The sequence below is a fragment of the Neoarius graeffei genome, chromosome 5 (assembly GCF_027579695.1).
Source record: "Neoarius graeffei isolate fNeoGra1 chromosome 5, fNeoGra1.pri, whole genome shotgun sequence".
NCBI classification, from domain to species: Eukaryota; Metazoa; Chordata; class Actinopteri; order Siluriformes; family Ariidae; genus Neoarius; species Neoarius graeffei.
The window spans coordinates 88433533-88450175 of record NC_083573.1 but is presented as its reverse complement, the minus strand read 5'-3'; the positions used below and the strand labels follow the sequence as shown (position 1 = coordinate 88450175).

The window sequence follows — 16643 nt, the reverse complement described above, 5'->3', positions numbered from 1 at the left end:
TGTAGTCGATCAGCCAAGATCGATTTATTTTTCGGCTTCGCACTGCACACAAATTATATGGATAACAAGTAACGAAACGCATTAATATTATCCACATCTTGTAACAAGTGCAAAACTAAATTAAATAGGACAATAACCGTGCATTTGTGGCAAAACACATTCTGTAAGAGATAAAATCCTCTCCCACATGAGAACACGATAAAGTCATACATATTCAAATTCCTGGATTCTTAATGGATTATCTGATAGCAAAAACAACCCAGGAGTACTACAGTACTGAATATCCACAAGCTAATAAATCGTGATTTAAATTCGAAAAGAACATGATTTTAAATTAACGATTACCTGAAAAGACTGCAAAAAGCGTGCGTGCACGAGATGAATTAAGAGCTACAATACTTCCACGAGATTCTTTCGTCTTCCCAGTTCAAAACCAACAACCACTTGCTTGCTTTGCATCGTGGTTTATATAACAGAGTTAACTGTTTCCGGTTGAGAGTACGTCGTGCGCGTTCTGGCTGCCGCTTCTCACCGGAGCTTTTTTGTTTTATTTTATTTCTTTTTCTATTTTTTTCCTGTGTGTTTGTGTAGTTTGATGCTTGTTTGAGTGTTTTCTCCACCGGTTGTGGTGTAGCTCCGGACCTAGTTTTGGGCGTTGGTTCCCTCCAGGCCTTGGTTCACCGTGGGCGATGCCTGTGCTCCCAGCTGTGGACTGCAGTGAGCTCGTTGCTCATTTTACTTCATGGTTGTCCAGCGCTCTGTGCTTTAACGCTTGGCGTGATGTTCCGAGCGATGTTGTTCCGTGGTGTCGCGGCAGCTGTGCAGGCGGTTTGGGACACACCAGCGCTCTGCGTGGTGGAGCTTCTCTGCTCGCTTTGTGGATCCATGGCGTGGTGTTCGAGTGATGTTGTTGGCGGCGTCACTGGAGATGTGGGACTTGTTTTCGTGTGCCTTTTGGTGGGACTGTGGCTGCTACACCACGGGAATTACATCCTGACCCCTACTTGGTGGACTTTTGACTTTTTTAATTATACTTTTTATTTATTTATTTTGGGGCGGCATGGTGGTGTAGTGGTTAGCGCTGTCGCCTCACAGCAAGAAGGTCCGGGTTCGAGCCCTGGGGCCAGCGAGGGCCTTTCTGTGTGGAGTTTGCATGTTCTCCCCGTGTCCGCGTGGGTTTCCTCCGGGTGCTCCGGTTTCCCCCACAGTCCAAAGACATGCAGGTTAGGTTAACTGGTGGCTCTAAATTGACCGTAGGTGTGAATGTGAGTGTGAATGGTTGTCTGTGTCTATGTGTCAGCCCTGTGATGACTTGGCGACTTGTCCAGGGTGTACCCCGCCTTTCGCCCGTAGTCAGCTGGGATAGGCTCCAGCTTGCCTGCGACCCTGTAGAAGGATAAAGCGGCTAGAGATAATGAGATGAGATTTATTTATTTTTTCTCTTTCTTTGTCTATTATTGTCTGTGTGTATATGTATGTTTGAACCTCCTGTAAAGCGTGTTTGAGTACCATGAAAAGTGCTATATAACAGATGTATTATTATTATGCTTTCATAAGAAGAGCTACTGTAGCACAAACTGCTGAAAAAGTTACTGCTGATAACTTTGTTTTAGCCAGCGTTAACCTTTTCAGCCGTTTATGCTACAGTAGCTCTTCTGTGGGATTGGATCATATAAGCTCGCCTTCATGCCCCATGCGAATCCATCAGTGAGCCTTCGACACCCATGACCTTGTCACCGGTGGTCCTTCCTTGGAACACTTTTGTTTGGTACCAACCACAAGACCTGCCATTTTGGAGATTTTCAGACCCAATCATCTCGCCATCATAATTCGGCCCTCATCAAAACCTCTCGGATCCTTACGCGCGCCCATTTTTCCTGCTTCCAACACATCGACTTCAAGAACTGACTGTTCTCTTGCTGCCTAATATATCCCAACCACTTGACAGGTGCCAGTGAAATGAGATAATCAGGCGTTATTCTATCCACATTCACTGGATATGAGCAATCACGCGCTCGGACTGGCTACTCTACTACTAGGCTATCAGCTCATATACCATGAGTAGAGAAAAACAAAATGGCAGAGCGTATTGCTGAACCAACCGAGGACGAAATAAAACTACTTGAAAACAACAATAGGTAATCAAAGTATTTGATGGTAAGAACGTATATTCTTATTTTTCAAGAATTAATCGAGGGGCGGCACGGTGGTGTAGTGGTTAGCGCTGTCGCCTCACAGCAAGAAGGTCCGGGTTCGAGCCCCGTGGCCGGCGAGGGCCTTTCTGTGCGGAGTTTGCATGTTCTCCCTGTGTCCGCGTGGGTTTCCTCCGGGTGCTCCGGTTTCCCCCACAGTCCAAAGACATGCAGGTTAGGTTAACTGGTGACTCTAAATTGACCGTAGGTGTGAATGTGAGCGTGAATGGTTGTCTGTGTCTATGTGTCAGCCCTGTGATGACCTGGCGACTTGTCCAGGGTGTACCCCGCCTTTCGCCCGTAGTCAGCTGGGATAGGCTCCAGCTTGCCTGCGACCCTGTAGAACAGGATAAAGCGGCTAGAGATAATGAGATGAGAATGAATCGCATTTTTCACAAACTGTTCATCATTTCACCGGTTTGTTTACATTCTAAGCGGAAACTATTTTGTCGGACATCGCGTATAAAGTTATTTATTGAATTTGCAAAAAATAAAAATGCTCCGTTTCTCAAAATCCAGTGAATGTGGATAGAATTAAAACAGTTATTCCACTCAATCTCGTCGCAGATGACTTACAGCCTACTTGGTGCTACGTGCCTCGTCGGCTATCAGCTCACGTACGACTTGATTGTGTGGAATAACTTAAATTCTTCTTCACTTCACCTGTCGATAGTCTTAATGTTATGGCTGAACACTTTATACACAAAGTACATCCTACCTAGTGCTTTATTACTGAACAAATCCGTCAATACAGAAATTATCATTATTTTCATAGCACATGCACTAACCAATCACAGATGTACTCAAAAAAAAAAAGGGGGGGGGGGTTAATGTGGGATATGTATTAATTCTTAAGCGCTCCTTTCTCTACAGAGTACAGAAACCACCATTAAGATGGAGTAGTTGAAGGAATTGACCTGACAAAGGGTCAAAAATTGTACATGTTGGCACCTCTGAAAGAATTCTCACAAAGAGAATCAGAACAGCACTAATCCTACATGTCCTTTAGCTTCCCAAAGCATCAAAAACTTAAGATCATCTTAACCGGGGAAACGAATGTTCAACATGATGCTTGCTCTACCGATGCTTTTGGGAAACTCGAGCCGGAGGGGATCAGGCACAGAACATACCGGATCCAGATCAGAGAGTTGTAGAACTCTGGATCGATGGACTCCAGGTCTTTAAGGAGGAGCTTCTTGTTGAGCATGCGCTTGTAAAAGGGAAGGGAGAAGCCTGTATCGATGAACTTTCCATGGAAGAGCGCCTGCAGAGAGACAGTACAGGAGCACAACACATGAACACACCAGCCTTGTCCAAGACGACACAGTGAAGCATGCACAAAACTCATTTACTGTCCTTACAGACGCTCATCGTCTCTCCATATCGGCATCCGGTGCATTAGCCCCATGTTTAAATGTGAATAAAGCTGAGCAAACGTGTGTCTATGATTGATCATTCTAGATTTAAAAGACGGAGCTTTTTTCAAGGAAAGTTTGAACTTTAAGTTTTTGACCGGGTTTTTCATGACTCATGTAAAAACGTCCCAACAAAAATAAAGGACATCTATTTCCATGTTTGTTTAGGGCTTCCTATGGTCAGATGTTCATGATCACGGCAATATGGCGACCCATCAATATTTATATAATTTGCGATACTTAACTCTAAAAACTCTTATAAATGACTGTTACTGGTGTCTTAGAAAGCGAAATTATGATCAAACTTGGTTCAATTCAATGATGGGCCTAAACCACTTGAATGAAAGATGCTCAGCATGTTAGCTAGCGGTCATGGCAAAATGGCCGCCAATCAACATATAGCTACAGGCTAGACAACTTCTGATCCTTAAAGGAACAGTCTACCGTACTTCCATAATGAAATATACTCTTATCTGAATTGAGACGAGCTGCTCCGTACCTATCCGAGCTTTGCGCGATCTCCCAGTCAGTCAGACGCGCTGTCACTCCTGTTAGCAATGTAGCTAGGCTCAGTATGGCCAATGGTATTTTTTGGGGCTGTAGTTCGATGCGACCAAACTCTTCCGCGTTTTTCCTGTTTACATAGGTTTATATGACCAGTGATATGAAACAAGTTCAGTTACACAAATTGAAACATACCGATTTTCTATGCTATGGAAAGTGCGCACTATAACGACAGGCGTACTAACACCTTCTGCGCGCTTCGGCAGCGCATTGATATCTGAGCTCCGTATCAATGCGCTGCCGAAGCGCGCAGAAGGTGTTAGTACGCCTGCCATTATAGTGCGGACTTTCCATAGCATAGAAAATCGCTACGTTTCAATTTGTGTAACTGAACTTGTTTCATGTCACTGGTCATATAAACCTATGTAAACAGGAAAAACGCGGAAGAGTTTGGTCGCATCTAACTACAGCCCCAAAAAATACCATTGGCCATACTGAGCCTAGCTACATTGCTAACAGGAGTGACAGCGCGTCTGACCGCGTCTGACTGACTGGGAGGTCGCGCAAAGCTCGGAGAGGTACGGAGCAGCTCGTCTCAATTCAGATAAGAGCATATTTCATTATGGAAGTACGGTGGACTGTTCCTTTAACGCTTTTATTGAAAAAAAAAAAAAAACCCTGAAATTACTCTTATGGCATCTTAGAAGGCAAAATTATGATGAAACTTCGTTCAATCGAAAGACGGGGCTAGACATCCACTGGTTTAACACCCCCCCGTGTAAAACCCCTGAAGACGGGGCTAATACACTGGGGGCTAAACCAACACTGTAAACTCTCAATCTCAGCACATCCTGAGGACTCTTAAACATCCTTTCACCATGTTTGGCATGAAAAGAACATAAACCTGGTGAAACTGTTTCCAGTTGCCTTAGGGGTCATCCATAATTTTCATCATTATCACGAGCGTACAAACCATACGTAGGGGGGAGGGGGTTAATGACCAGGCGTACACTTTTTAAAAATGAAAAAATGATGATCCGTCAATGTGCGAATCGGCGGCCGCCATGCTAAAAATTTCGCGCCACATCGGTCTTGCCAGCTAGCTCTACACACTTTCTTTCTTCAATACAACAACAATGGCTGACCCAGGTTTTAAACGCGTTTATAAATTTGTGAATCGCAGAAATACCGCTATTCACAAGACTCCTTCAAACGAGTACGAGCAGTTTTTAAACATTTATTGTTTCCTGCATTCATCTGAGAGGAGGCAATTAGGGCAGGACAGGCTGCTTGGAAAGAATCAAAGAATCAAAAACGAACGTTTCAAAGCCAAAAGGCAACAGCTCTCCTTAAAGACAGTTCCTAATTTTCAAAAATCAGACCCTCCAGGATGTTGCGATTTGCAAATTCAACCAATCCCCGTGAACTCAGGGCGGTGTTGCAATTATATCCAATCACCGCAACTTTCCCGCAAATTTGACCAATCGTTGGCGTCGTCTTGAGGTAACGTCGACAAACTACCCTCCGCCTTACTTCCAGTGTTGCCAGATTGGGCGGTTTCAAGTGCATTTTGGCAGGTTTTGAACATATTTTGGGCTGGAAAACGTCAGCAGTATCTGGCAACGCTGCTTACTTCTGTGTATACGTTCAAGAGAAGCAGCATGTGCGAGCCAGTGTTTATATCAGCTTAAATTCTGTAACTGAAAGTGTGTTATGTTTACAGTGAAGGACTGTGCGCACTTTATTTTTTTTACTTGATACAAGAAATTAATGGATGCCAACATTTTTGCCAAAATGGTATTTTATTTTCCATTGTTTAGGCAGCTTCAGCATCATACTGTGAGATTCTGTTCAAATTGTTTTTTTTCTTCTGTGAAGCCTGAGCCATTTATTTTATTAGTTTATAATTATTGTTTAATTTAGTCTTCAGGAGAGACTGCCTGCACACAGTACTCGTATTAATAGTTTTTTTTTTCTTACATGAAAGCTGAGGCATTTATATTATATTTGAAGGTAACTTCATGTTGTGCTGTGAGGTTCTCTGCACTTTAACTTTTGAACCAACAGGTGCATTTGGATAAGTAAAGCCTATTTTTCTGCATTTTTGTAGTCCTGGTAATCTTTTATATTGGTAAAGTTGTTTATAGGACCATTTCTCAGTGTCTTTGTTTTTTTTAATCAATAGTTTTTCGGTAATAACTTAATATTTAACATATCACTCAATTTTAATCACAAAAAGAGAAAATCGCAACAATTTCTCGCAACTTTCACTTCCTCCCGCAATGTAATCGCAACAAAAACCTAAAAAACACCGCAACTTTCATCGCAATTTTTTTGGAAACCCCCCCCCCCCCCCCGCAACATCAGACATTTTAGCCCGCAACAATCACAAAAAAGGCCCGCGGAATACCGGGGGGACTGGAAAATGAATCGCCTGCTTTCTATGAAAACTTCTGGACCCGTCTTGTGTCTTCTTTTCTTCTCTTGTGAATCTTTGTATTGTCCTGTCATCCGATTTTAATAAAAAGTAATACAAGACATGGTTTTATTTTGAATTCCTATTCCACGTAGATCCATCATTTTTTTGTCTGCTAATGTACACTTTTTTTTTTGGGGGGGGGGGGGGGTTGCTCAAAAGTCTACTCTTTGTAGACTCATGATAATGATGAAAATTATGGATGACCCCTTAGGAACCTGATGCTACTCCTATAACCAGGAAAAAACCCTTATGCAAAAGTATTGGGCTCATGATTGTAAATAAATAATGAGGATTTGTTCATAAGACAAATGATTACATTCCTATGTAAGGAATAAAATACAACAAACCATACTGTTAGAGGAAAATAATCAACAATGCAGTAATGTGCTTATTGTTCATTTTCCAGTAACAGCACGTCTCTAACATGTTTCAATTCTCTTATACCACAGCAATTTGTTATTCATTAAAGAACGATGACATACTTTTTAAAAAATAAAAAATCAATTTGCAGTTGTGTTTAAGGTTGTGGAACATCTGTATCATCACATACATACATAGGCACAGCTATAAACAGCCATCATCTCTCCAGCCTCTCCCCTTCCCCTTCTTGAATCCAGTAAGTTTGGACAGTTATTGAGAAACTGCAAAGACTCCCCCCCCCCTTCCTCTCACTGTGACAAAGCATGGAACTGGAGACTCCTTCCATAATGTTGAAGAAAGTTTCTCCTTACAGAAAACTTCACATCAACAACTGCTGTTTTTAATCCATTTATGGTGAGGATCTCTCCTACAAATTCCCAAACTAGAACATATATATAGAGAGAGAGCGAGACACACACAGAGGGAGGGAGAGAGCGAGACACACACAGAGGGAGGGAGAGAGCGAGACACACACAGAGGGAGGGAGAGAGCGAGACACACACAGAGGGAGGGAGAGAGCGAGACACACACAGAGGGAGGGAGAGAGCGAGACACACACAGAGGGAGGGAGAGAGCGAGACACACACAGAGGGAGGGAGAGAGCGAGACACACACAGAGGGAGGGAGAGAGCGAGACACACACAGAGGGAGGGAGAGAGCGAGACACACACAGAGGGAGGGAGAGCGCGAGACACACACAGAGGGAGGGAGAGCGAGACACACACAGAGGGAGAGAGAGCGAGACACACACAGAGGGAGAGAGAGCGAGACACACACAGAGGGAGAGAGAGCGAGACACACACAGAGGGAGAGAGAGCGAGACACACACAGAGGGAGAGAGAGCGAGACACACACAGAGGGAGAGAGAGCGAGACACACACCGAGGGAGCGAGCGAGACACACACAGAGGGAGCGAGCGAGACACACAGAGGGAGCGAGCGAGACACACAGAGGGAGCGAGCGAGACACACAGGGAGAGAGAAAGCGAGCGAGACACACAGGGAGAGAGAGAGCGAGAGACACACAGAGAGAGAGAGCGAGAGACACACAGAGAGAGAGAGAGCGAGAGACACACGGAGAGAGACACACGGAGAGAGCGAGCGAGAGACACAGAGAGAGAGCGAGCGAGAGACACGGAGAGAGAGCGAGCGAGAGACACGGAGAGAGCGAGAGACACGGAGAGAGCGAGAGACACGGAGAGAGCGAGAGACACACGGAGAGAGCGAGAGACACACGGAGAGAGCGAGAGACACACGGAGAGAGCGAGAGACACACGGAGAGAGCGAGAGACACACGGAGAGAGCGAGAGACACACGGAGAGAGCGAGAGACACACGGAGAGAGCGAGAGACACACGGAGAGAGCGAGAGACACACGGAGAGAGCGAGAGACACACGGAGAGAGCGAGAGACACACGGAGAGAGCGAGAGACACACGGAGAGAGCGAGAGACACACGGAGAGAGCGAGAGACACACGGAGAGAGCGAGAGACACACGGAGAGAGCGAGAGACACATGGAGAGAGAGAGAGCGAGAGACACACGGAGAGAGAGCGAGACACACAGAGGGGGAGCAAGAGACAGACAGAGGGAGAGCAAGAGACAGACACACAGAGGGAGAGCAAGAGACAGACACACAGAGGGAGAGCAAGAGACAGACACACAGGGAGAGAGCGCGAGACAGAGGGAGAGCGAGACACACACACGCACAGAGGGAGAGCAAGAGAGAGACAGACACAGACAGAGGGAGAGAGACAGAGGGAAAGAGAGGGAGCATGAGAGAGAGACAGACACACAGAGACAGACAGCGCATAAATATAAAAACTGAAGCTGCTGTTATTAAAAAAAAATAAAATAAATAAATAAATAAATAAAAATCCACTTTCTGACCAATCAGAATTCAACAGTGCTGTGGGCTGTATAATATGAATTAATAATAGCTCTGGGATTAATAACTGCAGTGCTGGAATGTGGAGCCAAGATTAACATGTTAACTTTTACTGTGAAGGGAAACAAACTTGCCATGGCGATGAAGCGGCCGATGAAGCAGAAGTAGGACAGGTGATCGGGGTTGATGATGGATGCAGGATTTATCTGCAGACAGTAGTTGCTCTTGCCGGCATACTCAAACAGACAGTACATGGGGTTCAGGACTTCATGTGACAGGAGGAAAAACCACTCCCTTTTTAATTAAAAAAAACAAACAAACAAACAAACAAACATGCAACACCACATTAATTGCAGATACTTTGCTCAGGCCTGGTACACGGCAACCCTGCTGTAACAAACTCCTTGGGGGACGTCTACAGAGTTCGTAATACTGAAATTAACCCATTTGTCACACTGCTCACTCACTCTTACATAAAACAAGGCCGACTGTGTTTAATTTATATTTACACTTAATTCACTTACATACTGATGAAGAAAAGGAAATAAGTCATTCCTTTTTGCGTGTCATCTAAAAGATGTGAAAGACGGATGCAATTACACAGTGTTTATTTACAACCAGGCAGGCAAAGAGATCTAAAACGTAACGCGAAAGCAGAGTGAGGAAACGGGCAAGAGTCATGCAAGGCACAAACAGAAGAGCTGAAGCAAGAACGAAAGGCAGAAACCAAATATACAACACAAAGTCAAAACCAGAAGCGATACAAGGTACAGCACAAAGTCTCCCCCCCCCCAGAGTCCTTATGAGCGTGCGCTGTGATTGTGCTCTGATCAGGAACAGGTGCATGGCAATTAGTCCTCATGAGCTTGAACGCAGCGTGTACGTGCGTAGCAGTTCGAGTCGAGGCGAGTCGCTGCGCGTGCACACACGTGACGCAACGTCATAAAAATAATGTGAATATTGCAAACTTTCAGTTTGTAAAACTATGATGGAGTGCACAGCTCAGTGATTTTTTTTTTTTGAAGACTCTGATACATTGTCCCTAAAGACACGGGACATAAACTTGGTTTGTTCTAGGCGAAAGTTCATAGTAAGAGAGAGTCCGTTATAGCGGGGTTGCAGTGTATTAACATCTATCCCGGCTGATCTAATCACAAGCAGGCAGTAAAGACCCACAGCCGTTTACTCTTGATGTCTTGATGTGCTTTTGTTCAAAAGAAAGGCTCCATTCATTAACATCGGAATGCAAGTGTTGTTCGAGAAGCTTTACATGACATATTTACTGTTCATTCATTTAATCAAATCATTTATCTTCATTATTAAAGTAAATTCAAAATGAAATGTTTCAGCGGGTGCGTGACCAGCGCCGTTTGCATGGCTGCAGGAGCGGACGGCTGCTTGCTTGCGCTGGGTTACCTCTACCTCCCCCCCTCCCCCTGATTACCCCCTCCTTCCCCCCTTTCCCCCCCTCAAGTCCCATGTTTCAAAGTGTACTTGTGTTATTGTGTGCTTTTGCGGAGGTTTTTAAATGTTCCCACACTGTACTCCTGATAGGAGCATAGTGGGGGGGGGGGGGGGGGGGGGGGGGGGGGGTTCTTTTTTCCTCATCTTTCCTTTTTTTTTTCTTTTCTTTTATCCCTGTCTTCCTGTCCTGTTCCCCCTCTGTCAGGACAGGTTGATGGTCAGTTTCACTGGTAACAGTGACAATAAAGGGTTCATTCATTCATTCATTCATGTACAGTGGGGCAAAAAAGTATTTAGTCAGCCACCAATTGTGCAAGTTCTCCCACTTAAAAAGATGAGAGAGGCCTGTAATTTTCATCATAGGTACACTTCAACTATGAGAGACAGAATGGGGCAAAAGAATCCAGGAAATCACATTGTAGGATTTTTAATGAATTAACTGGTAAATTCCTCGGTAAAATAAGTATTTGGTCACCTACAAACAAGCAAGATTTCTGGCTCTCACAGACCTGTAACAACTTGTTTAAGAGGCTCATCTGTCCTCCACTCGTTACCTGTATTAATGGCACCTGTTTGAACTCGTTATCAGTATAAAAGACACCTGTCCACAACCTCAAACAGTCACACTCCAAACTCCACTATGGCCAAGACCAAAGAGCTGTCAAAGGACACCAGAAACAAATCGTAGACCTGCACCAGGCTGGGAAGACTGAATCTGCAATAGGTAAGCAGCTTGGTGTGAAGAAATCAACTGTGGGAGCAATTATTAGAAAATGGAAGACATATAAGACCACTGATAATCTCCCTCGAGCTGGGGCTCCACGCAAGATCTCACCCCGTGGGGTCAAAATGATCACAAGAACGGTGAGCAAAAATCCCAGAACCACACGGGGGGACCTAGTGAATGACCTGCAGAGAGCTGGGACCAAAGTAACAAAGGCTACCATCAGTAACACACTACGCCACCAGAGACTCAAATCCTGCAGTGCCAGACGTGTCCCTCTGCTTAAGCCAGTACATGTCCAGACCCGTCTGAAGTTTGCTAGAGAGCATTTGGATGATCCAGAAGAGGATTGGGAGAATGCCATATGGTTAGATGAAACCAAAATAGAGCTTTTTGGTAAAAACTCAACTTGTCATGTTTGGAGGAGAAAGAATGCTGAGTTGCATCCAAAGAACACCATACCTACTGTGAAGCATGGGGGTGGAAACATCATGCTTTGGGGCTGTTTTTCTGCAAAGGGACCAGGATGACTGATCCATGTAAAGGAAAGAATGAATGGGGCCATGTATCGTGAGATTTTGAGTGAAAACCTCCTTCCATCAGCAAGGGCATTGAAGATGAAACATGGCTGGGTCTTTCAGCATGACAATGATCCCAAACACACCACCCGGGCAACGAAGGAGTGGCTTCGTAAGAAGCATTTCAAGGTCCTGGAGTGACCTAGCCAGTCTCCAGATCTCAACCCCATAGAAAATCTTTGGAGGGAGTTGAAAGTCCGTGTTGCCCAGCGACAGCCCCCAAACATCACTGCTCTAGAGGAGATCTGCATGGAGGAATGGGCCAAAATACCAGCAACAGTGTGTGAAAACCTTGTGAGGACTTACAGAAAATGTTTGACCTCCGTCATTGCCAACAAAGGGTATATAACAAAGTATTGAGATGAACTTTTGTTATTGACCAAATACTTATTTTCCACCATAATTTGCAAATAAATTCTTTAAAAATCAGACAATGTGATTTTCTGGATTTTTTTTTCTCATTTTGTCTCTCATAGTTGAGGTATACCTATGATGAAAATTACAGGCCTCTCTCATCTTTTTAAGTGGGAGAACTTGCACAATTGGTGACTGACTAAATACTTTTTTGCCCCACTGTATACATTGGGCGTTGTTAATTAAATTAAGTGTTTCAGGCTGGGCAGTAAAAGCTTCACTCATACAGCTAAGTTGCACTGACATAAGTTTAGTCAGTCACTGTCTATCGTGAGAGTACGAGCACAAATTCAAGGATTTAAAGGTGACATATTATACCCCTCTTCCACAAGCTGACATCGTTCCCTGAGGTCTTAATGAAATGTCCGGGGCATGCTTCGGTCAAAATACAACAAGAGGGGTGTTCACATGGCAACTTTTACTCCGGTGTAGCACCGGTGTTCTGATAAACTGTCCTACACGTCAATGCGTCCTACAAAGCCCCACTGCGCATGCGCAGAGCACAAAACGTCATTTCTTGGCATTTGAACAGACTTTTGTCCGACATCAGCTGTGCTATAAACGGTGCAGATTAACGGCGTGCATTCAGTCTTTACTACTTAAAGGAACAGTCCACCGTACTTCCATAATGAAATATGCTCTTATCTGAATTGAGACGAGCTGCTCCGTACCTATCCGAGCTTTGCGCGACCTCCCAGTCAGTCAGACGCAGTCAGACGCGCTGTCACTCCTGTTAGCAATGTAGCTAGGCTCAGCATGGCCAACGGTATTTTTTGGGGCTGTAGTTAGATGCGACCAAACTCTTCCACGTTTTTCCTGTTTACATAGGTTTATATGACCAGTGACATGAAACAAGTTCAGTTACACAAATTGAAACGTAGCGATTTTCTATGCTATGGAAAGTCCGCACTATAATGACAGGCGTACTAACACCTTCTGCGCGCTTCGGCAGCGCATTGATACGGAGCTCAGAGCTCAGCTGTACAAACGAAGTCATCCATTATTATTATTCTTGTTGTTGCTGCTGCTTCTTCCGTGTTGTTTTTGCTTCGATATTCGCGCCAAGGTTTATGCAAATGTAGCGACGTAACTGACGTATACAGCGACGTAATGACGTGGCTTCCCTTAGCACCGTGAGCTATGGAAAAGCAAACTGGTTCTCAGCTGGCTCGCAAGTTGAACGAGTTGTGAACCAGCACTGGCCCCGAACCAGCCCTGGAACTGATTTGGTGGAAAAGGGGTATGAGACAGGCAGCCTAAAAAAAAAAAAAAAAAGAAACTGACTGGGTTGTTATATTTCGGAGTTTGTGGGCTCTCCGTATACTCAAATGTATGTGCACAAAGGAGTGAGTTTTCTTTTTAAAAAATAAATAAATAAATAAATAAAAAATAATTAACTTGACCACATGGGGGCGGTAAGTAATGTACAAACATTTAAAAAAAAAAAAATTTAAAACACAAAAAATACTGAAATCAAAACAAACCTGGCAAGGCCTCCGTAGTCAAGTCCCTCCTCCCCTCTGAAAATTATATAAAGCCTTCTCCGAAGGTCATACGGCTTCATAGCCATTATCTGGAAAAGACAAACGAACCCAAGTAGTTACATGATAAAAATGTGTTCAAGCCTCGTCCTGAAACTGTAAATCTGAACAGTGTGGCGTTCCTGGGTGGAAGTGTGGAGCTCGTGATAGCACTTAAACACAGTGAGCATGCACTATTAACACACGGGGAGAGGTGGAAAACTCTTACTTGCTGGAAAGAGTCTTCGAACAATGTCTGTCTAGAGACTGTGATCTTAACATGACTGGGTAGCGCATTGGACTGGGGAAGAGAAAGAAAAACAAACAAAGACTGTGACGTTGAAGGAAAAAAGGGAACGTGTTCGTGCTGAATCCAAATGCAGACATGGTTACCTGGCACAGGTAGCGGAAGTGAGCGAGTTTCCATCGGAAGCTGCGCTCGTATGCTATCTGGGGTCCTTTAGTGCTACAAGACAGAAAGAAGAAAAGACATAGGAAGAGAAATATCCAAAAAAAGTTATTTAAAATATTATATAATAAGAAAACACAAATAAGAGGAATATTCTACTATTTACTAAAACACTTGATTGATATATGCTTTGACAACTTGTAATGCCTTTAAATGTGCAGTATTTTTCATTTCTTAGGAGTAAATGTGGAAAACATGTAGAAATTAAATAAAATGCTTAAAGGAGAACTGAAGTCATTTTTAAACTTGCTTTATTTTTCTTAATTAACGTGTTATTCAATTACGTTTTCGGTTTTAGTAACCTTATATCGTGACTCGTATTGCCAATTAAATATTATACTTATCGGTCTATTCGGTTTGTAGCCATGTTGAATTTAGTTCGTTTGGTCCACGGCAGGCGTCGCTTATCCGCACGATCTTCACGAGACTTGTGCGAGACTTCGAAACGTGAAGTGTCAGCCAGGTCTCAGTGCCGTCATTTTGAAAACTGTTTTCCAAACGAAGTATTGCACAAAAACGAGTTTAAATGACGATTACTGCCTACTTTTTTCAAACTTTCCTGATTGCTATCAAAACAAACAAAACTTCCGGCTTGATTACGTCAGCATTCGAAAGAGGGCGCGCGCGTCTTTTGACGACGTTGGCAGATGTTGGTGACTTTGATTTCCGCTGTACGTTTTACTTCCGTCCTACGATGTCTCGCACAGGTCTCAACGAACCTCTTTTACGGCCGTCGCTTTGACATATGGACTGATATATTACAGAGCGTATTTCAAACACTCAACTTGCTATAGCAGCGACAAAATAGCGATCAAAAATGCATTCCTATATTAAATAAAAATGAGATAAATAGAATTTTGATGATAAAAAAAAATGCCTTCAGTTCTGCTTTAAGCCATTTGTCACAGAACATGTACTAAACCCTTTTCCGGTCAGTCCCACATCAAAAACTGATCAGGGCTCGAAATTCGCGGTGGTCCGGTCGCCCGAGGCGACTCAATTTGTCATTTGGCGGGTAATTCCTGTCACTAGCCAGCCCGGTTGGCTAGTTGAAAATAAAAAATATATAAGAAGTGAAGATTCAGACACACCGTCAACTAAAGCCACCACATATTAAGCGCGTGCCGTGTCTGTGTTAATCAATGCGTTTATCGGCAGGACGGAAACTACTGAAGAATTCCGAATCATATCGTGTACGAGTCAGGCTGTCGTTTTTTCACTACTGCGCATGCATATAACGCATCTCGTTGAATATCGCGGTAATCACGTGTAGTATTGGACCAGGTGGGTGGAGCACAGAAGCACGGCAGGCCAGAACTGAATGAACTATTTATTGCTAGCTTTTCAGCCTTTTATCACTTCCCAGCCGCACACGCACACGTATTCTGGTTGGGGAGAGAGAGCTCCCTTTCTCTGCTCTCCTCTCCTTTTAAAGGGCGCGGTCACTGGGGAAGACACACAAACACAGGTTAATCCCCACCAGGTGCAATGATTCCACCACTTACCTTCCCTGACTCCGCCCTCCATTCACAGACCGCCGCTTGGCCACGCCCCCGCTGCCACATCACGTTATCAAATTCAGTAGATATGGCCACATTATCGCCCATTTAAACACGTGTTTTGTTGTTGTTTACATCTACATCTGCCAAAGCTACGTTGCGATGTGGAATTTTCTGAAAAGTGTACAGAAACCGCCAGAGACGGGGACAAAGCGACCTCGGTCTGAAGAGGAGAAACGACAAAGGACTTATAAGCAAACGTGGGAGCAGGGTAGGCCTTGGCTGCGATACGATTTTTATGGAATAATTAATTTTTTTCAAGTTGATTCCTAGTCAATATGATGCTCCTAATGCTCTCTCTCATAAATGGTTAAATACAGAAAGCATGTTGGACATATTTTGGGTGCTATAGTCATGATAGTAAGTATTAGGGGTGGGACTAGATAAAAAAAATAATAATCTAATTAATTAATCTCAATTAATCGCACTACCGTATTTGCCCCAAAAGCAACATTTTTTTTTCATTTCCATTTCCGGTTGAGAGTACGTCGTGCGCGTTCTGGCTGCCGCTTCTCACCAGAGCTTTTTTATTTTATTTTATTTCTTTTTCTATTTTTTTTCCTGTGTTTGTGTATTTTGATGTTTGTTTGAGTGTTTTGTCCACCGGTTGTGGTGTAGCTCTAGACCCAGTTTTGGGCGTCGGTTCCCTCCAGGCCTTGGTTCGCCGTGGGCGATGCCTGCGCTCCCAGCTGTGGACTGCAGTGAGCTCGTTGCTCATTTTACATCGTGGTTGTCCAGCGCTCTGCGCTTTAACGCTTGGCGTGATGTTCCGAGCGATGTTGCTCGGTGGTGTCGCGGCGGTTGTGCAGGCGGTTTGGGACACACCAGCACTCTGCGTGGTGGAGCTTCTCTGCTCGCTTTGTGGATCCACGGCGTGGTGTTTCGAGCGATGTTGCTGACGGCGTCAGTGCTGGAGATGTGGGACTTGTTTTCGTGCGCCTTTTGGTGGGACTGTGGCTGCTACACCGCGGGAATTACATCCTGACCCCTACTTGGTGGACTTTTGACTTTTTATTTATT

At 44.2% G+C, this 16643-nt stretch overlaps 1 protein-coding gene across 2 annotated transcripts in view; it reads right to left on the bottom strand.

Moving 5' to 3' along the window:
• LOC132887113 (NEDD4-like E3 ubiquitin-protein ligase WWP1) overlaps nucleotides 1-16643 on the bottom strand; it is an 84392-nt gene that overhangs the window by 7477 nt on the left and 60272 nt on the right. For both annotated transcript variants that reach the window (XM_060922496.1, XM_060922497.1), the window contains exons 14-18: nucleotides 13989-14061; nucleotides 13825-13896; nucleotides 13560-13648; nucleotides 9030-9189; nucleotides 3323-3456 (exon numbers count right to left, since the gene is read on the bottom strand). In XM_060922496.1, coding sequence (XP_060778479.1) covers nucleotides 3323-3456; nucleotides 9030-9189; nucleotides 13560-13648; nucleotides 13825-13896; nucleotides 13989-14061 — 528 coding nt within the window. The remainder of the gene's footprint in view (nucleotides 1-3322; nucleotides 3457-9029; nucleotides 9190-13559; nucleotides 13649-13824; nucleotides 13897-13988; nucleotides 14062-16643) is intronic.